Below are 27656 nucleotides of genomic sequence, written 5' to 3'. Positions count from 1 at the left end.
ACTTGGGACAACTACATATTAATCCCAAATTTCAACAAAGAAACCCCCAATCTTCCATATCCATTAAGTAAAATAAAAATAATACTTAAAAAATATATTATCAAACACCCAAAAATAGAATAAGAAAAGCTACTATTATCGGAAACATGTAAGAAAAACAAGGAATGGAAAAAATCAAACCCAAAACTCGGGTCAACGAAACGGGTGGGTGAGAAAAATAAAAAAACAAAAATAAAAATGTAACGTAGGAAAAATTGACGTGGCATAAAACCATTGGCTAATTTAACGTGGCGAGTGATATCATTGGTCCGAGTACTTCGTTAGTAGTCCTATTAAAACAAATCTCACTCTTCACTTTTTTTCTTAGATGCGCTTCATTTGCAACTTCTCGATCAATCAAACCACGGTAATTCTCTCTCACTCTTCTTCATCATCTCACTTTCCAATACTTAGGGTTTTCTGAATCTCATCTTTTTTATTTGATTTTTCCAGAATTTGAGCTCTTTTTCAGTGTAATTTGTGTTAATGGAGACGCGTAAAAGGAGTAAGAATCAGTTTGTTGGATTGTTGCTTGTTGCATGCTTTGCGATTCAGTTTTGTGCTGCTGATCCTGTAAGTCAATTGAGTTTTTGATTTGTAAGATTTGAATTATTTTTTGTTGATTTTGTTGATTGATTGATTGATTTTTGTAAATTGGGTGATGAACTCAGATCTTTTACGAATCGTTTGATGAAACGTTCGAAGGTCGATGGATCGTTTCCCAGAAAGAAGAATACAATGGTAAATCTCTACGAAACAAATTCTTAGTTGCTTGTAGATCTGGATAATAGAGTGGTTTTGTGTTAATGATCTTGAAAATTAGCTTGTAATAGTAGTTAATGGTTATTTGACAAATGCTGTTTTGTTTTTTGATCTTTTGAAGTTTCGATTTTAGCTAAATTTGCCTTACTCGTAGATCTAATTGTGATAGAAGTCTGCTGGTGAAAAATTTTAAATTTTTGTAGGTTGTGAATGTCAATGTTAGATGGTTGATAAGAATGTGAGTGACTTCAATTGTATTTTGTCTGGAATTTTAACAATCACGTGTACTGTTTTGAGATGTCGGGAATGATTGACACATTTCCTGAAGTAGATTAGATAATGCATATATTCTGGATTTTGAATGTATCCTCACTTTAAGTGTTTAATGTTGAAATTGAGGTCAATTTATTATGGAGTACTTATGAAGGATTGGGACAATGCGACTATTAATTATGGATAACGGGAGTATTTAATGTCATTATGTTAGGTTGCTTAAATTGCACCGTTTCTGAGTGCTTCCAAATAGCCTATTCTTTGATTGAATATTACAGAGTATTATACACACGTTAATCTTGAATATTAAGCAAATGTACAGCGGATAAAGATGTTGTGGAGGGAGGAAATATGGTTAGAGTGGAGTTGAATTACAAATTCATTTTATTCATAATTATGTTTGTCTATGTGAGCAATACAAGGCCTGAAATAGAAATATATAGAGGAGGTCCTAGAGCGAATTCAAGCATGGTTAATGAATGTGCAAGCTACCTTTTACGGTTTAATAAATCATATCTTGGTTGGGTATGCAAGTTGTCTTTGACATTACTCGTGTTATGTAACCCGTCTCATCACCTGGGTTTTGCCTTGATTCCCATAAATATTAAGAAGGCAAACTATCTTCTACATTATTAAAAAATCACAACTTGGTTAAGCATGAAAATTGTCATCCTAGCTATTATACAACCATCTAATATGGATGAGAATCATCTCTCATTACAAATAGGCATTAAGTGCTATTAATGCTGGGCGCCTTGGCGTGCCTTGATTCACATAATCATATGTGCATCATATAATGTGTCGATACAACCTTTTTTTTTTTTTTTTTTTTTTTTTTCCCTTGTAGCATTATTGATGTATTTTGGAAACTAGTTTTTCCTGGTATAACTTGGATGTCACATTTATGGTCTTATGGATAACGTGGATTTTGCTCTCACTACTTTTGTGTACATTGTAAACATTGTGTTTGGATTTTCATATTATGAAAAAAAGATTTTCTGTCTCCTTGCTTCCTACTTTCCTTGATTTTAAAATTTGTTTTCTGCAATAGATATTTTGCTATGCTTATCTTGCTTGGGATAGTAATATAATAGCTTGATGTACGTTAACAATAGAGGGAAGGTGTAATATGTGTGTAATTTCTTATTTCAATATCAATTTGGTATGAGTGCTGTCTTATATAATCTTGTTTTTGCATAGGTGTTTGGAAGCATGAGAAAAGTGAGGGACATGAAGATTATGGGCTTTTGGTCAGTGAGAAGGCAAGAAAGTATGCCATTGTGAAAGAACTTGAAAAACCTGTCGAATTGAAGGGCAAAAATGTTGTTCTTCAATTCGAAACTCGCCTCCAGAATGGGCTTGAATGTGGTGGTGCCTACTTGAAATATCTCCGTCCTCAGGAAGCTGGATGGGTGCCAAAGGAGTTTGATAATGAGTCACCTTATTCTATCATGTTTGGGCCTGACAAATGTGGGTCAACAAACAAGGTTCACTTCATTCTGAAGCACAAGAACCCAAAAAGTGGAGAATATGTTGAACACCATCTTAAATTTCCTCCATCTGTCCCATCTGACAAGTTAACTCATGTGTACACCGCTGTTTTGACCCCTGACAATGAGGTGAGAATCTTGGTTGACGGGGAGGAGAAGAAGAGGGCAAACCTTCTTTTAGGTGATGATTTTGAACCAGCTATCATCCCACCAAAGACTATTCCCGACCCAGAAGATAAGAAGCCCGAGGACTGGGATGAGAGGGAAAAGATTCCTGACCCAGCAGCAGTTAAACCTGATGATTGGGATGAGAGTGCACCAATGGAAATTGAAGATGAGGAAGCTGAGAAACCTGAGGGATGGTTGGATGATGAACCAGAGGAAATTGATGATCCCGAGGCATCTAAACCTGAAGATTGGGATGATGAAGAGGATGGTGAATGGGAAGCACCAAAAATTGAGAATCCCAAGTGTGAAGAAGCACCTGGTTGTGGTGAATGGAAGAGGCCGATGAAGGCAAACCCGGCTTACAAGGGGAAATGGCATGCTCCACTAATTGACAACCCAAACTATAAGGGTATTTGGAAGCCACAGGAAATTCCTAACCCTAACTACTTTGAGCTTGATACTCCAAACTTTGAGCCAATTGCTGCCATTGGTATTGAGATATGGACCATGCAAGACGGCATATTGTTTGACAACATTTTGATTGCCGAGGATGAAAAGACAGCTGAATCATACAGGCAGACCCAGTGGAAGCCAAAGTTTGACGCAGAGAAAGAGAAACAGAAGGCTGAGGAAGCAGCTGCCCAGCCAGATGCCATTTCAGGCATTCAGGTAGAAATCTCGCCTTTGTTTTTGTCATAAGTGTTTATGCTATTTGAGTCTGTACCTGAACTGTGGTGTGTTCTCTTTTGCAGAAGACGGTGTTTGATCTCTTATACAAGGTTGCTGACATCCCATTTTTGGAACCCTACCAATCTAAAATTCATGTAAGTAGAGGGATATATATTGTTGACTAAATTCTTGTGTAATAAATTATAAGATGATGATAACAGGTATTCTGGAGGTGTATTAAACCATTTGTTTCTTTACAGGAATTGATTGAGAAAGCCGAGACGCAACCAAATATCACCATCGGTGTCCTAGCTTCCATTGCCGTGGTCTTTGTTAGCATTTTGTTGAAGCTTCTCTTTGGTGGGAAGAAGCCGGTGAGTTTTGAATTACTCTCCAACAGATAGGTTTAAGCTCCTCATATCTTTTGTTCATGTATCCTTATTTTTTGGGTTACCCTGTGCAGGCTGCTGTGAATGCTCCAGCAAGTGAACCTGCTGCACCAGAGGCTTCAAGCACCAAGGAAAGCAGTGAGGAGAAGGAAGAGGAAGAGAAGGAAGAAACTGCTGCTCCTCGCCGAAGAACTAGGCGTGAGACCTAGTTATAAATGTGATACTGGTTTTAACATTGTGATATTCGGACGTAATGATACGTCCACCAAAAGAAGAGCAACCGATAGTGGTTGCAAGAAATTTTTTGGAAGCATAATTCAGTTGTAGGAATGTAAATGAGGATTTTAACAGGATCTCAGGGACTAGTTTGTCGATGAAAATGGAATTTTGCACTCCCTGTATTTTGGTTTTTATTGGATATTAGTTTATTTTATCATGAATATGAAGTTTTACTCAGTTAGTGATTTTATGTTTGATAAAAGCCGATAAACATGTAGCAATTTAAACCCATTGTGATCTGTAGAAAATGTGTTCTTGTGGAGAAAGTCTCGCCTATAATAACTGAAGTCATCAATGACTAATATTGCCTGAATTTGAAGTCTAGTTTTTGTATTTGTTGGTACTCATACAGTCAACGATGATGAAGATATTACCACATTAATATTACCACATTTTCACAAGTAAAATCTCAATCTATTGACTAATTGTATAGATGACATGATACGTCTACGTCGCATGCAGAGCATTTTTGAGAAGTGAACTTCATTGGTTTTGTACTTCCTAATTCCTAAGCATGCTGTAATAATGTTGGGATTCTCAGGAATTTAACTAGCTGCTAATCTGCTATGCTACACAAATAATCCTACTGAATTCTAGACAACAAAAAAATTCTATTCAAACTTCACCAAATATATTTACTTATTTAGGACTGTCTTTAAAAACAGCATTGCATACAAATAATGTAGGAACTACAAATACAATTCTGAGTTTCTGACCATTTTGCTGAACAGCTTCACAGAAGAGTAGATATCATTATGATGACAAAATGAGCTTTACTTTTTTTTTTTTTCAAGGACGATTCAAATTGAAACCTTAAAAATCCTCTATTATGCTGAAGCCACATAAAAACACCACAGATACAATTCTTGATCAGTGGAGTTGAGTTTGTCCATAAATAGCTTTTATTTGGCACAAAAAAAATCCTCTATGCTGTTATGCTCGCAATTGCCGTGGAGGATAGGTAGTACTTGGTGTATTTGAAATCGAATCTTTAGGACCAAGATCATCAATTGGTGGGCGCTGTTTGTGATAATCAGTTATTGATTGAAAAGCGATAGCCAGTGCGAGTGCCTGCAAAAAAGGAAAATTAAAAAACTGAAGCAAAATGACCTTTCAAATACACTAGGTTACTCACTCAAATAATAAGTTGGACATGGGAAAAGTCCAAGCGCCTGATTTAGCCTTTGGTCCCAAAGGTGCTTAGTGTTTATGCCAATATAGAAAACCAAAGCATCCAGCAAAATTGGGGTGAAATGAAATTATTGGGATTCGAGTGACACAATAATCTAGGATGCAAGTATTGGTATCAGATTGCAAAACAATTGACATGTCCCACAGAAAAATTGAAAATCTTACAATGTGATCATGCTGAGGAGGGGCATAGATGCCAGTCGTGACAGTAGTTCTCCTTCGAATGTCAGTTGAAGTTGAGTTAGCTATTGGATCGAATCCAACAGGTATAACCATCACGGGCATGCCAACAAGGTTTCCCATGCAAACTTTCTCCCAGTCAGTTGCATTACCAATAAATGCATCAACTGTAAAACTTTCTCGCACTTCTTGAATTAATCTTCCTCTTGCTCTTTGTGCCTGCAAAATATCTGGATATTAGGGTTTTCAAATCTGTACTTTGAGTATAATAAACCTTTCTTCCCAACAAAACTGCAGATGTCACACAACAAGTACTCTATCATCTTTGAAAGGAAAAGCTAATGGGACTTATGGAACTATAATTAGTTTGGCAAAATTTCTCAATAGAAAAATGTTATAAATCATAGTTCTCGAGAAAATCAAACATGATAATCTCCAATCTACACCTAAACATAAGAAAGTGTGTGTGTGTTTGGGGGGGGGGGGAGCTTGTTAAGTATGTGTAGTATACTTACTGGTACCCTCGTACTTTTAACTTTTACTTATGGTACAAAATTATTTTCAGATTACACTCAGTACCCCTGTACTTTAGGCTTCATTGCTACTGTGATCAAACCATTGATGAACTTTATTAATGCTGAGGATGAAGGCTCAAATCTCCAGTTCTTAATTTTTCAATCAGAATTAACACAGCTGCAAGACCATAAACTGCTATACATGTATATATTATCTATTTCTATAGGTGGAATAAGTGGAGTCCTTGAGTCGCCAAGGTTGATCAGGTCAGGTTGCATACTTGCATTCATGAAATTTGGAAGGTCATAAATACTTTCATGAAATTTGGAAGGTTATAAAGACTTAATTTACATGCGAGGCATCCATCAGCATAAACTCAAAATCATATTAGTGAAGTCAACAGCATGATCAATCTCTCAAATAGATGCCAAACACTGTCCACTATCACGTTTCAGGAAACTTGTATTTAACATATCAGAAATTTTTTATATAGATGCCAAAGCATCATGAAAATATTATATACAGAAAATATGACTAACCTGCATATAATCTACTGCAGTAACGACTCGCGCACGTCGCAGCTCAGATGGCCATTGATCCTGAGCTTCATATTCATCATCCAGCCCAGAGCGCTGCCACTCATCAAAATGAGCTAGCATATCAACATCCATTGTGAAATTTAAAATTCCTTGGACAGAGTCAACCGTGTAATTGAGTTGGAAAGGAATCATGTTAACGCCCTTTGATGCAAGTACATTAACAACCTGAAATTAGGCAAATAAAGCAGGTTAAAAAGAAAATAGGTACCATAAAAGAATTTCATCCATGACTCAACAATGAACATTAATTCACTAATGAATGTAGGTTTCTCTTTCTGCTTTGGTGAACAAAAATGCACACCTCCTTCTCAGAATCATCAAGATATCCAACAGTGAGTTTTGTGAGATCAACATCAAAAGGATCACCAAAGGGCATATTCCTTGAAGACAGGTCATCTGGATCCTTGCCTCGAATGTTATCTAGAATGACAGCACAATCTGCTGCACTTCTGCAAAAAGGGCCAAGCTTATCCTGTTTAATTAACAGTAACATTAAATTCCGAAATATCAGCTATTCTGAGAGTAAGAGAATGAATATGAGGCAAGTTTCATAGCAAATACTCCTCCATTCCCAAAAATAAATAAAAAAATAAAATTATATTTGTTAGTAGCATTTAGTTTGTCAAGAATAAATCATTAGTATACAGGTCTCGCTGATATATTATCAGACAGATATGGAAAATTATTAACTAAATAGATGAGCAGATAATATGGAGTGGAGGGAGTAGCATGAAAACTGAAGAAGTTGAATTCTTACCAAACTTTCTGATATACTCATCACACCTGTTCGACCAACAGTACCAAAGGTTGGCCGTAAAGCAGATACACCACAACGAGCAGCAGGGTAAGTCATTGAGCCTACAGTTTCTGATCCAATGGCAAAAGGCACCATGCCTATCATCAAAGCATATCACCTCTTTAGGGGACTATGGAAATAACAAACTAATCAATTTCTGTGAAGTGAAAGCAAGCTGATAAACATAAAGAACACGATTGAACTGCTCTTTTCAGCCCAAAATTCGTTGTCTGTGACTTCTATGGTTTAGGTCAGCTCATTTGAGTATTAAGTTGCTGAAAAATGTGCAATTACAAACATTGTATAATGTATATGGATGTATCTCAAAGCTTTAGACAAATACTAAGACTATTATATTTTTATACTAATACGATCAACAGCATTAGGAAGTTAAACCTTATAAACGCAAAGAAGCAAAACGAATATATTTTAGGAACACGCGGGGCATACTAATTGAAATGACCCCAAATAGAACCAAAATTTTGTCTAATAAATGGCAGGCAGTGATTTGTAGGGGGGAAAGGTGAAAAATAACCTGCGGATGTGCAAGCAGCAGGCCCAGCAGAAGAACCAGTTGAAAACTCCTCTATGTTCCAAGGGTTCCTTGTCCTGCCTCCAAACCATATGTCATCATAGGCCAGCGAACCAGTCACAAGCTTTGCAACAAGAACTGCACCTGTAGACTTTAACCTGCCAGACATAAAAACTACATTTAATATCTACGTTTATAAAAAAAAAACGAGGCTACATTCAATAGCTTAATTTCATGAGAAAAGAAAGATTATTGCACAGGTAGAAAGGGATTTTTCTTTTGGACCTTTTATAAACCCAAGCTTCAAAATCAAGCACTTGATCTTTGAAACTTTGGGAACCCCAAGTTGTCTTATACTGGGGAACTGCAATTATATCTTTCAATCCATAAGGAATCCCATGAAGAGGACCTGCAAAGATTTTAACATACAGATCATGTAACTGAGTATTTTGCAAAGGGAGATACAAAGTTTACATTTCCTTCCAGCATCTCCATCTCCACTTCTACAATTCTATAAATGTTACTGTTGACGACAACTTTCCTTATACTACCCATAGCAATCTATTTTGGTTCAAGTTCAACTGAGAAACTGTATTTTTGACATTTGTGAGAAGATATGATACAACCATCTGTCAAATAAAAGCCTCAGTTCTGTAACAAATTCTTATAAAAACTCCACTTAGCTAAGTTAATATCTTAACGAGTCAAAATTAGCAGTTGCATACAAGTTCAGCGCTCATACATTGAACAGATACAGAAATGTGAGTGACTAAACGTCAAGAAGATACACATAAAAATACCTAAATATACACCCTCAGAAAGCAGCCTATCAGCTTCTTTTGCTTGCTTGTATGCTAGTTCTTCTGTAACAGTCACCACGGATTGGAGAACATGATTATACCTGGCAGAGACTAAAAACTGAGAAACTTGGAAGCAAGATGACACTATAAATCAATTAAATAATTACTACCCTCATTTCCGGATCATATCCTAAGTACCCTTGGGTCTCTTTCTGCATTTTATTTTATGCTAATGTAAGCAGAGATGCCTAGATTCAAGACATTAACTTTTGATATTTGAATTTTTACATTAAGGTACAAAAAGGGACAAAAAACTTTTGTAAATACAGAAGGTAACATCTAATATATCTGGGGCAACACTGAAATTTGGGTGCTATAATATTTCCATTACTTTTATATAGAAAGGATAAAACATTAAGCAAAGAAAATAGTACACCTTTTCAATCTCTTGAGGAAAATTTCAGTAAGCTCAACAGATGAAATCTTTTTCGCCTTAAGGAGCTGTCCCAGTTCAAGAATCTAATCTTACCAACAAAAAGGAGACAAGATACAAATTATGGAGGCGGGAAGAAATGCACTAATAACAGAAGTCAAAGAAATGCACTAATAGAAGTCAAAGAAAGTATCTAAGAAGCAGATATAGAAGAAGTGCAGAAAACTCACACTCATAAAGGCAATATCCTCCTCATTGGTAGGCCTCTGAATGTCAGGGAAAGAAGGGTAGGAAAATGTTTTTTTTGCAGGTTCTGCTTGCTTAGCACCCCAATCAGGGTTAAAAACTAAAACAGATGGATATTTCAGTCCTCCATTAGAAGTAGCGACTAGTTTGCGATCAGCTTTAGTAATAGGGAGGGTAAATTCTGAAGCCTCCTTTACAATATCAACCATCTAAATTGCAGACAAACTTTTAGCACTACAACCTTGAAACATATTAATAGTAAGTCTAATACTAAGAACTTCACATGCATCCAAAGAGAATCACCTTCTTGTCACTCAAGAAATCAGCATCAAGCATATGAAATGCATTGTGCATGGAGAAATTGCTACTGGCACTTCTAGATTGCATGCTGCAAACTTCGGATTTATACTTTTTACTGTCCTAATTGCAAAGAAAACAACATTCTCAGTCAGCATATAATACATGAAAAGAAAGAAAAAAAAAATTCTATTTTTTAGGTAGGCGGCATTGAAAATTTGATCCAATTGAATATGCTTATTCTTTATTCTCAGCAGAAAACAACTAAACATATATCTCTCCTCAAAGAATGCTAGCAGTTTATTATCATCACTATGCTTAAACGTCAATTGTTTAAGCAGGGAGATGCAATAACATCCTCCCCCCAAGACTACATACCAAACAAATCATGTTATCTTTTCTGAAACTTAGAACACATATCAAATGAAAACAATTCATCTGGGCCAAAACTGCAATTCTACCTAAGATTTGATACCAGAGGGTGCTCGTAGTAGGCTGGCTGCTCTACCTAAACCAATTATCAACTTCAAGGAGCTTTGGAGTGGCTGCCGAGGGGGAAGAATGGACTGTTGAACTAGTGTGTCCAGATCCCCCTAATGAATAGACATTTAAATACTTGCGGACAAAAGGGAGCTTGACTGCAAGACCCGCCCCATTACACTTTGCTGCTAAGCTTGTGAATGTTGTGATTGATAGCCACAAAATGGGTGCATTTTGTGTCTATCAATCACAACATAGGAAGAAGTTGGACTCTTAAATATATACTCCTTCCGTCCATAAATTACATTCCTACTTCTCTCTATTATGTGAGGAATAAATGCTAGAAGTAGGAATGTAGTTTAGGGACGGAGGGAGTACATGGTCTGTTCTCAGTGAAGCTTCACAGTAATGATGCTCATCAAGGTTAAGATTGTGCTAGACTTATCTGGACAATCAGTTTCCTGTTGCCATGTAGAATTTGAATCTACTGCTAAAAAATAACCCATTTAAATGTGCATACCCTTCATATAACAACCAATCCCATATGATATTGATTATATCCTTATAAAATTATAAACAGTTGAACAATCGCACTGAAAATACAAGCGTTAACTTAACAAAACAGAGGTAACATTTACCAAACACTTTTACACAATCAGCTATTTACAATCATCTAGTAAATGGAGGTAATATTTACCAAACACTTTTACACAATCAACTATTACAATCATCTAGTCAAACCAGCTAATATTATGAGCTATTCAAACCAGTTGATGACAACCATCTAGTCAAACCTGCAAATATAATGAGCTATTCAAACCAGTTGATGAATATATTTACAACCATGAACCATCTAGTCCAATTAAATCAGCTATAACAATCAGCTACGAGGGTCTATGTCCGTCCCAAAATGGCTAATACGGTCAAGACACACACTAGTTTGGCCATTACAACATACAAGTAAATAATTAAACATCATTAAAAAATTATACTGTCTCCGTTTCATAATATTTGCAACAATTTGATATAAAGTAGAGAGAAAAAAAATGTAATTGTTGCAAATAATACGAAAAGGAGATAGTATAAAAGTTGATATTACTAAATTATTTTTTAATATCTACTCAACAACATTACACTTGACACCATTTAGTTTTAATATAAACCATGTCAATCATTCTACCAAACAAGGGATCACAAAATCTCAACAACCCAACAATGCTCACAAAACACTCCCGACTAAATTAACCCACAATTTTACCCAACCCCATAAGAACAAACTAATTGCATCATCAACAGCAATACATTTAAAAAAAAAAATAAATAAAATAAAATAAAATAAAATAAAATAAATCAAAATAGATAAAAATAGTAAGGAGAAATTACACAAAAAGTCTTGGAATGAGACAGGCAAATTTGTGAAGGTGTAAGAAAGTAGGCGCAGGAGCAAATATGAGAGAAGAGAAAGGTGATACCATAGTGTTGGTGTTAATGTTGATGTCTTTGAAATTGGAGCAGCAAAAGGAAACATGAACAAATGAGAATAATAAAAACATAGTAGTAATTGTAGTAGTAGTGAAAAAAAACAGTGAAGAAGAAGAACGTGTCTTTGAATGAAGAAGAGCAGTAAAACAGATGTCATTTGGGTTTGCCATACACGTCGTTGACCTCTTTCTGCTGCTTTTTTTCATCGCCTCTTTACTCTTTCTTCTTCCTTTGTGGTTTTCTAATTACAACTTTAATAAACATGGGATTAGAAAGAATTAAGAATAGTCTTTAACCTTAATTAATAAGAAAACCCAAGTGTATTAAGTGCTTGTAGATATTTAACAACCTTTTAATCTTTTATTGCAGGTGGCCCCAAATATCATTCTATTCTAATTGGAATTTTAAACAAAGGATTAAAATAGTACTTCCTCCATTTCATAATGTTAGTTGCATATGGAATCAATCACATAAAATAAGAAAACAAATATATTTGGAATCTAACATTAAAGTACAACAGATTTCATAATTAGTTTACCTTATTTAACTTTTTTGATTTTTCATTAGAAAAGCACAAGTCATAATTGCATAATTTAAGGTAAAAATTTTCTTACTTAGAGTTATATCATCAATCCACAATCAATTAATTCCAAAAAAAATCAAGTTATAAATGAAATATATTGAATATGGGTGAATCAATTTAAAACGCCCAAAATAGTATACGGGACTAACATTATGAAACGGAGGGAGTACTTGTTTTTATTAATAAGAAAGTTCAAATTTATCATATGTTTGTAGATAAATAAATAACAATCTTTTATTGCATTGAGCCCCAAATACCATGCTAAGATTGCTGACCATGCTAACCATTAAGTAGGATTTATTTATTTATTTATTTATTTATGAAATTAGTACTCTCTCCAAATTAAAACTTCGTTATGGGTTGATTTCGCGGTTATTATTAAGCTTAAATAAAAAGAAATAATAACATATTGGAAAAATAAATTTACATGGGGTTTGTAAAAAAGTAGAGAGATTGAAAAAACAAAATTTTATATGGGGAAGCTAATTTTGCACAAATATTGTTGTAAATTGGTGGGTATTTTAATGTAAATGAGTCGCTCATTTTAAGACTAAAATTAGGCCAAAAGAGTCGAAATTTTGGGGACGGAGGGAGTATTCGACAAGTGTTTTTTACTGTTTATTTAGAAGATAAACTGAATCTTCCTCTTTTATTAAGCAAACTAGGTTAAGTCCCGTGCCATGCACGGTAATAATTAAACTTTACAACAAAAATTATAAAGGATGGTGTTAATTATTCAACAATAATTTATCCCAAAAAAAAAAAATTGTAACAAAATAACTTGAATTTTAATTTATACCAAATTCATAAAGGTTATTGATGAATTGAATTTTATTAAAAAAAATAAATAATATAGTAATAGAAATTTAGAAGCTATAAGGTTTTACACAAGAAAATGAAAATATTAGCTTATAATTTGTTCACACACTTTGACCCATATATGAACTCATGTACATTTGTCCTTATAATTTGTTGACACACTTTGACCGGCATAATATAAAAATTTAGTTGATTTTATATTACTTTATGATAATTAGTATTATGTAATCAACTTTTTTAAAATATATATTTTTAGTGAGTAGTAGGGGTTTTACATTGCATAATTTCATAGATCAGAGTAATTAGATTTTAGAAAATTGATTGGTAAATAGCTGATTGTTTAAAACTAATTGATTATGTGAAATGACCAATAAACTAATTGTAGGGTAGGTAGTTCATATTAGAAATTTTAATTAAATGGGGGTATAAGTGTCATTTTAATATAAGAATTGAATAGGCTAATTGAAAAAGCTCCCAAAAGGATCTTTTTGAAAAAGAGCTTATTTAGTGGAATAACCTCTTTAAATAAGCTACTTACCAAACACCTTGAATTGACTTATTTAATAGTCAATAAGCTAATGTAGGTCAAATAAGCTAGTTACCAAACACATCCTATGTTGTTGGATTATTGTCATAATGTTTGCTTTTATAATTTTTATTTTTTTTCATAATTTTAATAATATCTAATTAAAAATATAGATGGTCAAAGTTGTGTCTCGACAATTCTAGCTTATAAAAAATGGAGGGAGTATAATATAATAGAATGATTTTATGATTTTGTTCGGTTGTTCTTATAAACATTAGATATAATTTTAAGATTTATTCAAACTATGCTACCAAAATTATTTTTCTATTTTTAATTTAAATAAATTAGACTGTCAAATGATAAAATTGGAAAAAAAATTGATAATATTATAATAATCTTAGATAATGATGTATTTCAATACCTTATTTTTAATCTATAGTATATTTCAATATTTGTAATTAATAAATATCTCGTATATAGAAAGAGTATATGTTAAAAAAAATTAATTGAGTATGATTGGATTAAATGTGCTATCAAAATGGAAATAAGAATTATTTGTATGTTATAAAATGGAAGTCATTAAATTTCAACAACAAACACAAAAAAAAAAAAAAAAAAAAAGAAAAAGGAAAGAAAAAAAGGCGGGAAATTTTGTAATGACATCGTGACAAGTGTCACTTTAGGTTTGCTTTTAGTATAGGTTAATTGATTGATTTAGTTGTGAGAGAAGACTGGCTTACATATGTGAATTTTTTTTCTAAAATTAAAGATTGTCCATAGTAAGCATTTTGAGCTCTTGATAAATTTGGGACATCAAAAGACATGGAAAGAGGAGATTTGTTTAAGTTTAGAAAAACAAAATTTTGTTGTTTGAAAAGTATAAAATAGAGAGTAAAAAAAGAAAAAATTTCAATGATAATCTACATTTTTTTTAGGTAAGTAAGATGAATAATTATCGAAAATGTTATGGAGTACCTTTTTGGCTCATGAGACCGACCCGATCTTAATTTACGTGTTCAGCCAAAGAATTTTTGGCCCTAATATTAGCTTGGGCCGACCAAGTGGGTTGATTAAGCTCAATTTAGTTTATTTGGCCCGTCCCAGCCTGTCCTTTGGTCACATGATCACATCTTACGAAAACCACCTACTCCCTCTGTCCCTAAAAGTTCTACCCTTTTGGCATAATTTTAGTCCCAAAATAATCGACCCATTTGCATTAAAATACCTACCAATTTAAAATAATATTTGTGTAAAATTAGTTTCTCCATATATATTTTTGTTTTTTCATGTACTTTTAATACTTTTTCTTTCTACTTTTTTTACAAACCCCGTGTAAATTTATCTTATCAATATACTTTTACTTTTTTTTCTTCTACGATTTAACTTTTTTAATACCCATGAAATCAATTCAAAAGGGTCGTTCTTCTGAGGACGGAGAGAGTATTAAAAGGGTCAAGACTTTACATGGGAATTGTGTATGCCGTGCCACCACATTAGTTTCCATTGGCGCGCTTTTTTGTATAATTTTGATCTCTGACTAAATTGTGCTATTTAAACCCTAGACTACGAAATTCAGCATTTCTTACAAGTAACAACAAAATTCAGATTTCAGAGAACTCACTTCAATCCAAAAATGGCGCTATTATTTTTCGCTCTCGATTTACGTACTCTCTCTCCTCCATTACTGTCACAACTGAAGCAGGTTAAGCTCGCTCTCTCCTCTTCATTACGCCTTAATTCATCCTTTTCCACTTCGAATTATTTTCTCTCTCTTCAATTTATTTGCATTGTTACTTTGCTTCGTTTATTTTGAATTTTGATTATGTTTAATTTCGATGATTTTGTGATTTATTTTCAATTCAAATTTTGCTGATGTTCAATGTTTTTTTTGTTCATAAATCAGTTTTTATTTGCATCGTTAATTTACTTCATTTCCTGTAAATTTTGTTTATGTTTAATTTCGATGATTTTGTGATTTATTTCACTTCAAATTGTGCTGCTGTTCAATGTTTGATTTGTTCGTGAATCAGTGTTTATTTGCATCATTAATTTGCTTCCTTTCCTGTAAATTTTGTTTATGTTTGATTTCGATGATTTGCGATTCATTTTTTTTACAAATTTTGTTGATGTTGAAATTTTGATGTGTTTGTGAATCAGTGCTTGTTAGAGCTGGCGAATTTGTATGCCTTTTCTGCTCCGACGTCAAAATTGAAGCGTCGTAAAATTGATTCCTCGCTTGAAGATCGCATTGGCTTGTGTTACTTGCAACGTTCTGCTGCTTTTTCCTTTGATGAGGTACACTATGATGCTTGAGTTTTGTTTTCCAGACGTTAGGGTTTTATAAGTTTTGATCAATTTGATGTCTGTTTCAAAACTAGTGAATTATTTCATTATTCAAGTTCAACAAACGAGGATTTCACATTACATTGAGTAGCATTGGACTGCTATTGATGTTTGCCTGATTCATGTTTCATTTAAGATTGTGTAGTGTATTTTGTTTGATTTATGCCTTATTGGCAAATTTCAGGATGAATTTCTGTAAATATTATGTTAAAAAAATTTGTCTTGCTACATTGCTGTGATTATTTGATACTTTGTAATTATTAATTATTACTGTCTTTTTTTGCTTTATGTGAAAGCTGTTTTACAATACAAATTGATTTTAAAGCAGCATGTTTGAGATTTCCACATAGCATAGTCGCAAACTCGCAATTGGCATTTATCTATCGTTAAGTTGTTACTTCTTTTTGTTTGATTCAAAGTGCTGTAATAGCATATGATCAAATGTCTTCAAAAATTAGCCTTTTATTCTCTAAGATATTGTAATTTGCTGATACTAAGTGTGATGTTAGCTTCAAAAATGACTACTTTTGCATCATTGTGAGAAGCTTAGATTTTTTTATATACTTTTACAACCTCTTATTATTAGAGCCATCTGACAATCCATTAAATGGTTGAACTAAAACTTATGAACAGTGTCTAGCGTGTGAGTATCACACAGAATAATTATCTTGAATGTGTCTCATTTAAAGTTGTTACTGTATCTTAATTACCTAATGCTTAGTAATATAGTGCCAAGATGTGTGAACATGTGTCTGAAATGAGTATGTTTCTGTTTGCATGAGCAGCTTAAAGTTGTGTACTCTCCCCGGGGAAGTAGCTTCAGTCTTCGTGATTTCCATTATGCTGTCAACCACTTGCCCTCTGATTCCTATTCACCTCCCTTATTTGAAGATTCTGGATCAAACATTTTAAGTAAGCCCCCCCACCCCTCCCCCCCCCCCCCCCCCCCCCCTCTCTCTCTCTCTCTCTCTCTGCTCCACCTACATCAGTCATATTCCCACAATTGTATATATATATATATATATATATATGTATGTGTGTGTGTGTGTGTGTGTGTGTGTGTGTGTGTGTGTATTGCTGATTTGGTGTAATATGCAGACCTTATTGTCAGTTATGAAGTGTTGAACTCTGCTGGTGGCAAAGATTCAGAGAAGAAATTAATTCTTATCAGCTCATGTTTACTAGGAAATCTGGAATATAATGCTAAAAAGACTCTCATGGTAAAATGTGATCGGTACCCTACAAAGATTCAATCTCTCTTGCAGATTGTCAATACTTTCCATTTGAAATTCATTGTTGTATACTCTTGACAGGATGCTGCCGACAGATGCATATCTGTGGAATTTTTGTTCCTTGAGCAAAAATCAAGCCAACTCAGTGACATCTCAGAAAATATAAACAAATTTAGAGGACAAATATGCGATCTTGAAAACTGCTCGTTTAATGCATATCTTCCAGGTGAGCTGTTGCACTTTGTCTTTGAGATGGTGATTTGATGGTTTAATTTATCAGTAATTTTTACCCCATTGGTGCTCTCAATTATACATTTTCAACTCTTTATCTTTGTTCTCCAAAGCAGCTTCATGCCGGTTTGGACAGTTTTTCACCACTTATATATCTCTGTGTACCTAGTTACCTACATTTCATGCTTAAGTTCCTCAATCTTTAGGTGAACTAAATGAATTCTCTAGTTGAATGATGAAGCGTGGAGTTCTTAGGCTGGGTCAACCTAGGAGGCTAGGATTTAGAGAGTTTATGGTCTTGCTAATACCCTCAACTCCGAAGCATAAAAGAAGCAAATAATAAAAAATCTCTATCTACTATCCACTTCCCTTCAAAGGTGGATTTTCGATCACAAATATCGCATTTTTCCAGATTCATTAGAAATATCTTCTTAGTACTAGTTCTGGAAGTGATGTCAGTGACCTGACTTATATATCTGGCAATCTTATCTTGTGAATACGTTATTGCATGATTTTGCATTGCTGAAAAGCATCCATTATCTTTGATGCATGTAGTTTGTTGTTCTCTACCTTACCAAGTGGATAACTGCAGATGGACAGGTATTTAACGGCCTGGCAAAAAGATGGCTTAGAGAGTTGACGGAGAGCACAGAAGAATTGTTGGAGGCTAATTTTCTTTTCCAGAAGAGCATTGCTGGTTCTGTTAACCGAATATGTTGCAGATTGTGCCGTTCCATAAACCAGATAATGGATGGGTTCAATCTTTGTGAGGTACATATTAAACTTTAGTGACAAGACATTAAAATATAGAATCCATGATGAAAGTTCAAAATGTGCACATATATAGAGTTTGGATTCCCATTTTGCTTGTGGATATATTACCTGAACTTCTACTCCTTCTGATTTTTTGGTATACCATTTCTCTTGGGCTACTTTATTAAGGATATCAATGAAATGTCTAAACAACCAATGTCAGTAGTGAAAAGTAGAAGAGAGACAATAGCTTAATTTTCAAATAAATAATAACTCCACACATGTGAGAAGTTAAGAAGCAAGAGAGAGACTAATAAAGTAAAGACTAAAGAGTAGTGCTGGTTACAACATTTAAGTTACCAAAAAAAGAATTGGTAGAATTGATTCAAAACATCGTAGAAAGAATATTGTAGAACCCCCCCTCCCCTCCCCCCCCCCCCCCCCCCCCCCCAAAAAAAAAAAAAAAAAAAAGAGTATATATTGTTGAAAACATCCAACAGATACAGAATCATATTACTCTTGAAAAATCCTCTCATTTGAGGTTGCCATATTTCATGCCTTAGTGAACCTCATTCAACAAAGGTACTTTAAATAAAGCTAGGCCACTCATAAAACCTGTATGATCTTGTATGAAGAATCCAATATGGGGCTGTATTATTCAAAATACTCGCAGTATGCTCTTTATGATTTAAGGCGAATGATTAGGAGTAAGAGCTAATCATGATGATACGAAGATATTATGTGTATTGGAATAATATTTGTGGTTTTATTTTATTTTATTTTATATTTACGCTTTTTCATATTTGAGGAAGATATTTAGAACAATGGTCGTTTGTGGCATTAACTTATGCAGTTATGCCCAGAACTCATTGCTTAAAATATAATTTTTCTTTGTGCAGTATACTGATCCTGTATTCATATTGTCTTTGGTTAAGCTGCTTAGCAGTATACCTTACATCTTACCTCATTTGCTTCCATGTGGTAGAAAGGGTAAGAGGAAACGGAAGGAATTTTGAATCTATAGGGCCAAGTTTCTCTTTGCTATATCAATTTGTTTCTATAGCTTTGCGCGTTATTAGGATAGCGCAACTTACTTCATTCTCAACAAAACAACTCTACCATGGTTAAAGTTGAAAGAAAAGTTTGTATGTATCGTATTGAGGGGCTCCTAATGCCATGTTAGGTGGAAATCTATAACCTTAGCTTATGGTTTGGGATGACAGTTAAAATATTGAGAAGGCGTTATTTTTTAGTTTAGTAATAAAGGTCTTTAGGTTCACATGGTCCTCATTTTTATGTTAGAAAAGAAAACAAGTCAACAGCCAGAGAAATGATTTATAGAAGGGGGACCAATAGTCCATCAGAAGTTTAAGGCCAAAAAAAAAAAAAAAAAAAAAAAAGGAAGGGAATTCCAATTTCGTAACACATCTATAATTGACAAATTAGTGAATGTCCCCACGAACGTGAACCCAAAGATAAGCTTAGTGCCCCCACTCGCTACCATTAAATTACTAAAGTAATCAAGAAACATTCCTATCATGAAAAAGGTTTCATGGAATACGTATTACTAAGGGAAGAAAACACTTTTTTTCACATGAAATTAGCATTTTGATTGTGAGGAGGCATTAGAGCAGCTCCAATGGTTGTAGCTAAAGAGTTGCTTGCAATTTCCAAAAGTCTCTAGCTATTAGCTTGATCATTGGAGCTAAAAAATACGATTAGCTTACCAAGCTAATTTGCTTGAGTAAAAAGTTTCTAAAATTTTAGACATTAATATACTAATATAATTAAACTATTAAAGATAATTGAGAAAGTTGAGCTCATTTAAATAGCAAGTCATTACTAACCATTGGGGCACAAGATAGCTACACAAAAAATTAGCTTAAAATCCTATGTGGCATGGCAAGCTTATTTGAGAATTAGCTTACCACTGGACATGCTCTTATTGAGGGTTCCAGTCCACATGTCAGTAGTACATGGACATTCTTTGAAAGACATTGTATAGTATATCTGTATATGTTTTCTTGTCATATTATAGTATAGGTTTGGTTGAGAAATGAGATAATTAGGAAAATGTAGGGGTTACATCGATTGAATGTAAGAATATTTGAAAAAAGGGATATAACAATATAACATAAATCGTCACAAGAAACCGTTGTGACGATTTATGTTAGCCGACCCCAAATCATTTTGGGACTAAGGCTTTGTTGTTGTTGTTGTTGTTTACTTGAATCTTGATACCACCCACAACAGCTGATATAAAGTTTTTCTGCATACTATGAGCTTGTCCATTGTAATAGCATTGTGATGGGTAATTTTATTAATTTCTTTACAATTTGTAGACACATAGGTGTCATGATATCCGAAGGGACAATAAAAATAGTTCCGTATTCAAGGAATGTCCTTTGTACTATGTCAAAAATCATGATGTGGAACCAGATGATGCTGATAATAGCTCTATGACTGTTGGTGATAATGGCTTACTGGCTGACATGTCGTGGCGGTGCTGGAAGAATCTCTGTCAAGTTCCCTCTGTTGTTAATTTAAATGTTATTGAAAGGACTAGCTTGGCTTCCCTGAATGAAGGTAAGTGTGGCGCCTGGTTAATTATGTCATTAGAACTCTGATTCATCCTAGTCATTTCAAAATCTAATCTTGTTTGATTGATAGTAACTGTTTACACTATACTGAGACTAAGAAATATCTTCTGTAAGAGAGAAAACAAGAACTAGAGACCAGTTCTTGATACATTATACACTCTGCTTTCAGTCCATCTTTGGTAAAGAAAATATAGCAGGTTGAAATTACTAAACTATAAGTCTAAGAAATCAACTTTTGGGATAATGTATCTGTTCTGGCCAAGCTACCTGCTTGGAGTATGCTATTTCTGACTTTCATTTTTTTTATTAACCCATTCTCCAGGCATATGTAATTTTGTGGTATGCTTCATATCTTTTCCGTTTTTGGCTGTTTGTTCATAATCAAATAGCTGTCCCTTCTTCAGGTATATAAGTAAAGAAGCTGTGTGATAGCAATAAAATATGCTTCCAACTTGAATAGCAAGTGGCCTTAACATTTTTGCCAATTGCTTGCAACTTATAAGTGACTTGTTACCGCCTAAGACCGATGGAACCGGTGAACAAACTTATCAATTGATAATATCTCATGTCTGATGCTTGCTCAGACGGCATTTGTTTTTCATGTCATATCCGAGGTATTTGGTTTTTGAGAAATTAATAATATTTAACATCATTGTGCGATAGAAATGCCATGTTGCTTGAAAACTTTAACTTCATTTTGCAGTTGGAATATTGAAAGTTTCATGATTAAAAGATTCTAAGCTTGAACTATATCAAGTATCTGCTTGCTGTAGTAGTCATATTTGGTTTGTTGACATCAGATATATGGAGGGAAGAAATGTGGCGCTTCAAACTGCCACAGCAGAAATGCATTGACATTAATTGGCAGAAAGTAGTAACCTGTAAAATAAATAATTTCTTCTGCTGAACTTATCTATTTCGACTTACTTATACATTGGAATGCCTCTCATAATAAATGGAGTTTTGGTCTGTATATTGTTTAGGTCTCCTGTTATTATCATTGCACATTGTGATGTGTCCAGGGACTCAGGGAGACTTGTAAATCTTTAAATTTTAGTGGTGTTATTTATTATTGTGACGAGCAGCTTTCTTTAGTTTGGCTATCAGAGTTGCAATATACATATTGAGATTCAGGAATCATGCTGCAATGCCCTTCTTCTATCTTAGGTTTTGCAATTTAGGTACCTTTCTTTATTGATGGTATACATAACTTGACAGGTGTGGTAGTTGGAAGACCTTACTTTGTCTTCCCATCAGTTGCTCAGGAAACAGATACTGCTCCCGAAGATAGCGATTTGTGCCAGTTGAATAGTAGGCGTGCGTATGCTAGCAACAGTCTCACTTCATCTTTTGCAAATTACTTCCATTGTCAAAATGCATCTTGAAGTTCTCCATATTACTTTTGTGTGTTAATACCTATTCAGTATCTTATTGGAGGTGTTTTATAATCGAAGGTGCCTTCTTCCCCTAAATGGGATTGTGATTGGTAGTTTTCCAGGGGCTGTGTCATGCACTTCAGTCAATGGATCAGGGTCTGATATGCTGGTCATTCTGCAATTTAGAGATAATGAGAGAAACTGCATGTATGTACTATTACATTCTTCAACCATCTGAAAGTGGACCGATGCTGATCAGGGTAAAAATCTGTTTCTTAAAATCTTAAATTCCAATACCATTGGCTTCGATTTTTTGTTCTTCTGCATATCAGCCTAAACCTTCTTTATTGCAGAGGCTTGCAGGAGCTGAGGAAATCTTGCCCTTTCCTGATGCAAATATAGATGACTCTTCAATTACTGAGGAGATTGATCATTGCATTCAACAGTGTCTAATGAAGGTAAGTTTGGTCTACACTTGTAATTTTGATGCACTAAGATCATCAGATATGAGCTTAATTTCCAAAGATAAATGAACTGTTAACCCTAGCTGAATGGCTGAACCCAGAAGCAAGTCGTGTAGACTCCGTAGAGGAATATCACTTAATAGTCAACACTCAACACTAGGACTAATTAAGCGTGCAAGAATAAAGGTATTTCATACCATATGAAACTTGATACAATATGTTTGAATCTTTTTTATCTCCATACTGGTATTAGCAACACCGAGAAATAAGGATTCACTTGCCACATGTATCACTCTCTTTGAATCTTTGACTCTTTCTCCCATACTGGTACTAGCCACTCCAAGTTTTTTAATCTTCTCAATAAGGAAGACAGCTTTTGGAACGTGAAATCTATTTTAGATCTCTGTTATGTTATTTTATTTTATCAAATTATGTTAGCTGTAATAAAGTGGCTAATTATAGCCTTTATAAAATTAATGCAAGTTACTTCTAATCAAGAGTGAATCTGAATAAAAAATAATGTATATAATTTGCTATATTTTAACTCATAGCTTCTCTTCTATCTTAATGTCAACAATAGAAAGCTTGTTAAAGTTTTTACTAGCCAGGTTGTGATATACTGTACTTAATTGGTCTTTGGTTATTAGATCCTTAATGAATTATACAAGGCTAAGCTCCTTCAACCAAATTGTGATTGGGAAAAATTTAGCACCTCTAGAGATGTGAATCTTAGACCATATATTTTAATTTATTACTGATATCAGCAAAATTTTTTGATTCAACCACATTAAGAAAAGCTACCAGATCTCCGTTTTACTCTTTTAGTAATACTTGGTTCACTGCAATTATTTTAAATGATGATGCCTAAAATGCGTGGATGTGTCAACTGTCAAGCTTTTCCTAGACCATGACTGGCTTAATTCTACAAATATTGGATAAGAATGCTGTATAAAAATTTGCCTAGTCTTTCATAGCAAAATAAAACTCAAATCTGCTTCACTGAATGTTGTAGATTACTTCATAATCTTCTGGAAATGCTCTCTAGTATGCTTCTCTCCACACAGTTCAATATTTTAAATGGATCATCTGCTGTAGGTTAAAGCTTATGAAGAGTAAAGGATTTCATTCCTGTATGACCTTATTTGCAACTCTCACTATGAATTAACCTTCATAATGTAAAAACATTTGGAGATTAGCTACATGGTTCCATAACATCCATTCCATCGCAAGGAGATATAAAGGTATAAACCAAATGGAGCATTCCCATAGACCCACCTCATACTGGCTAATCACCATATTTCACTTTTCTGGCTCCCATTCGATTTTCTCCTGCAATTGGATGATAGGATTGTTTTCTTTACACATAGGAGAAATGAAAGAAATATTCATGTCCTTCAGCAAATTTGCTTAGTTGCTTCCAGTGAACAGGTGTGCCCATGAATCTTCCTAAGAGGGTTTTCCAAGCTTGTTCTGTGCTTTGTACCTCCCTAGATCAAGGCACCTTGAAGCCCCTCCTTGGTTCTTGATACCTTTCTCTAAACTCTTCGTTCTTGATATTCCTAATTTACTTCAACATAAGCTTTAGCAATTTTCTCTAGTTTTTAAACTAAGCATGCAATGTTTAGTTATGCAATGCAATTGGTAATGTGTGGAGTGAAATGAAAATGTGATTTTGCAAAATAAAGAATAGGTCTATGGATAATTTTGAGAAATAAATATAGCAACCAGGTACTTTCTTAGCCAGTGTTTTAAAAAAGTGTGTCTAAGTGCTGAGGCATTAGGAAAATGGGGTACTGCATTTTTTTCTTAGTTATGCGAAGCACATTCAAACAGGTGCACCCATGCACCTGAGGGGTGTGAGTTGCACATCTTTAATTTTTAATCCTAAATTTTATATATTATGTGTGCACCGAAGCGAGGCAGTCATTGAAGTGAGGCATGCCTAGGTGCAGCAGGACCCTTCTCCCCTTAGTACACCTTGGGTTCTTTAATACATTGTTTGTACATGAAAAACATTTTCCTAAATGTATATGATCAACCCTTTAGAAAGCAACAGAGTATCCAATATGAAATATTAATTTTAGGTTATAACAGGAGAAGTTGCTTATCTAAATTAATCAACTAGAAGTTTGTTTATTTGGTTTTTACAAATTCAAAGTACACAAATTTATGTAAGAGAAAAGGCAAGAAAATTATTTTTATTCAAAGTTCAGACATGGAGGATAATGAATAAGATATGTCCCAAATTACCACGGATTGTGAATATTAGGATGATTTTTGGAACAAAGTACTGGAATTCATGAAGTATCACACCATTCCACAAAGTGTCACGTCAGTCTGTGCCCTTACATGGTTGTGCAGACTGCAGAATGAGCATGGACGTGAAAATGCTGTAATTGTACTGACATGCAAGTTCTGTGATTACTTTAGTTTTGTTATTTGATTGCTGACTGGATTGTATGGTCATGCTAGACCCCTAAAGCCACATTGCAGATCAAGTGACATTCCCAAATTCCTTTGTATGTAATCTAAGCCCTCAACTCTGAGCAATTCTTGTACAACAAGAAATATACAGGAACCATGAGCAAGATTTGTTATTCATATGACACTTCCAAGATCTTTGTTTTTTTTCTGTATCTTTATCTAAACATGAAAATAGATGTGTGAAATTGTGAGTATAATATATAACAGCTCGGAAAAGCAATCATTCATAAGACTCAATTTAACTGCTGAATCTTGTTTAACTGGCAACTGGCTGGGATTCTGTTGGCAATAGATTTGTCTTGAGAATTATAACAATTTGTGTTCATGTTCTGTATTCCACCATTCTTTTAGGCATGAGAAAAGCACTGTTAGATTACTTACATGAGAATACTATCTATCTTCTTCTCTACCAAAAAGCAGAAGTTAAAGGTAAGAAGAGAATGCTTTTATTCTTTACCTTACTTATCCCCATGTTTGAATAGTATACTCAATGTTGTGGTTCGTTGTGTACAATTTAGGATGTTGATATTTTGTTGTTAACACTTCATGTACTAATTTACTTAACCTATCTTGGAACTAGAGAAAATTTACACTATTTGTTTTTTCTCTTGATTCCACTCATTTTAACTTTTTTGAATCTATCCCTACTTTCAGGTGGAACTTAAAGACTACAATCCAGTGCAGCATTGTGGGGGTTTTCATCAAAAACTCAACCAAGTTGTTGAAGAGAATTTACGGCTTGGGTAAATTTTACTTTTACTTTTGAAATTAACCATCATGTTCTATCTAGCAGCTTGTTATGTTGTCTATATGCAGTATAAGCCTGCAGCATCCATGATATCATCACAATAGGTGGAAAATATATAATTGTGCACAGACCCCTCAGTTTACCTTGATACTCATTGTCACATACTGACATACATCATATCCTAAGATTCCTCACGGAATCCCTCCAGCAGCAGCATCCACATTGGCTGTTGCTGATGCCTGTTATTATATACATTTTTTTTTTTTACTATTTGTTACCGTCGCCGGATCTTGCATGGATAGAGTTCCTATGGGTATTCATTTTTTATCATATTCTTAAGCCTCGGATGGGAAAGCAGATTAGTCGTAGGTTTTTATGCTTTTTATCTGTCTAAACTTTCGGGATGCATGCTGGGGCTGTTTTTATAAAATATATTAGCCTCTCATTGGGTATCAATTTTTGTATATGGAACCTTCTTTCTGCTGCTTCCTAATCTGGATGCATTTTGTCTTTTTACGTAGTTAATCTATTGTGAGGTAATTTGTGTTTCACAGATTTTGGCTAGCATCATTCTCATCAGATAATAGAACCTATCAGGTGGTGTACATAAATTTTCTTGATTCAAGACAGGTGATTCTAGCCGAAAGTGAAATTCATTTACTACATAAACATTGGATTTCTTTCCTGAATCAAGAAATTCCATGGACATGGTAGATTCAGGAGAAAAACTTAAACTAGCTTAATTTATCCTATTATATGAGAAATTCCTAGAAGGTTGGCTTGTTTTTAATTACCACTTCCAAAGGATAAGACTCAAACATCAATGTCATTGCTGAATGTGGAACTCTTCACATGCGGAAGTGTGTATCCAGTCAGTGTCTTCATATTGTGCATTTGCATTCTGCTTTAATGTTGCTGTCAAATTAAAGCTCTCGTTATATGCTATAGCAACCTACTCTTGTACTGTTTTGTCTGTTAGAAATATAAGTTTTACGACACCTTTAGATGCCTAACTGCCTTAGCATGAATTTCACACATTTGTGCTCCTTTCATTTTCTTATATTTTAATTAGTGGTACGGTTTGTACAATCTGTATTTTCAAAATTGTCCGATCTTTGTTCCCATTTTGGAACTTAGCTGTGGGCTGTGGCTTTATCTTTTTCCTTTTTGCAGCCTGGTAGCCCCAGAAATTTCAACTACACCCTTAATTCCTACCTGCATTGATGATGTAGCAGTCTCATTACAACCTAGTGTAGCGAGAAATGTGGCAGCTCTGCCAGGGGCAGAGGTTGCAGTTTCATCAGGGAAAGACATTGCAGCTGTGACAGTGCAAACTCGTACATCTGATCAGGCTATTGAAGATGACAAGAGCATCTCACGTCTTACACAAGAATGGGAGCAGCTAATTGTTGGTGGTATTCCGAGAATGGACTCAGAGCTTTCAGAACCCAATTTAGAGAAGGCAAGAATATCTGCACCAGCAATTCATAAACCACTGGACACGAGAACTTCAATCATACTAGAAAGGCTGGGGAACCCTAGACAGATCAACACCAAGGCTAATACTCATAAGATACTGAGTGGCTTGGCTGCGAATGGAAATAATGGAACAACCGAACGCCATCATTCTGTAATAGACATTGATGCTGCAGATAAAGGTTTAACTGCCCCCAGCAACTTGATTAGGCCGACTTTTCAAAGATTGAAAAGAAAATATATGTGAGAATAACAACATTTGGTGGAAGACCGATTTAGAATAAACTTTGCATCATATCGTTTTAGACGAGTGTAGAACTGAAGGTCATTGTTAGCTCCTTTTGTACTACTATTTCTTTCGAGAAGAGTTTTCATCTCTCTAATGTCCATAATACTAATC

General features: G+C 34.4%; 4 protein-coding genes across 4 annotated transcripts; 3 read left to right on the top strand and 1 right to left on the bottom strand.

Moving 5' to 3' along the window:
• Positions 1-277: 277 nt before the first annotated feature.
• Positions 278-4254, top strand: LOC145567393 (calnexin homolog). Its single transcript, XM_081626658.1, has 7 exons — positions 278-406; positions 493-612; positions 711-780; positions 2275-3401; positions 3485-3556; positions 3662-3775; positions 3865-4254. The coding sequence occupies exons 2-7, from the start codon at positions 526-528 to the stop codon at positions 3997-3999; spliced, it is 1605 nt and encodes a 534-aa protein (XP_081482784.1). The 5' UTR covers positions 278-406; positions 493-525; the 3' UTR covers positions 4000-4254.
• Positions 4255-4985: 731 nt separating this feature from the next.
• LOC145568577 (uncharacterized) lies at positions 4986-9776 on the bottom strand. The gene is made up of 11 exons (XM_081628009.1): positions 9666-9776; positions 9347-9571; positions 9120-9202; positions 8684-8784; positions 8169-8292; positions 7887-8041; positions 7313-7449; positions 6857-7027; positions 6496-6720; positions 5426-5659; positions 4986-5140 (listed from the first exon to the last, which is right to left on the bottom strand). The coding sequence occupies exons 1-11, from the start codon at positions 9747-9749 to the stop codon at positions 5003-5005; spliced, it is 1677 nt and encodes a 558-aa protein (XP_081484135.1). The 5' UTR covers positions 9750-9776; the 3' UTR covers positions 4986-5002.
• Positions 9777-15182: 5406 nt separating this feature from the next.
• LOC145566296 (uncharacterized) lies at positions 15183-22093 on the top strand. The gene is made up of 9 exons (XM_081625756.1): positions 15183-15251; positions 15707-15844; positions 16678-16804; positions 16991-17112; positions 17206-17379; positions 17911-18126; positions 19008-19098; positions 20548-20694; positions 21927-22093. Exons 1-9 carry the CDS (start codon positions 15183-15185, stop codon positions 22091-22093), a joined length of 1251 nt encoding a protein of 416 aa, XP_081481882.1.
• LOC145568576 (uncharacterized) lies at positions 20335-27656 on the top strand. Its single transcript, XM_081628008.1, has 5 exons — positions 20335-20694; positions 21927-22344; positions 22438-22542; positions 25687-25775; positions 26954-27656. Exons 2-5 carry the CDS (start codon positions 22231-22233, stop codon positions 27501-27503), a joined length of 858 nt encoding a protein of 285 aa, XP_081484134.1. The 5' UTR covers positions 20335-20694; positions 21927-22230; the 3' UTR covers positions 27504-27656.

This window comes from Chenopodium album, chromosome 11 (assembly GCF_948465745.1).
Source record: "Chenopodium album chromosome 11, dcCheAlbu1.1, whole genome shotgun sequence".
Classification (NCBI taxonomy): domain Eukaryota; kingdom Viridiplantae; phylum Streptophyta; class Magnoliopsida; order Caryophyllales; family Amaranthaceae; genus Chenopodium; species Chenopodium album.
The sequence above is the reverse complement of the archived record's forward strand: the minus strand, read 5'-3'. Positions and strand labels throughout refer to the sequence as shown.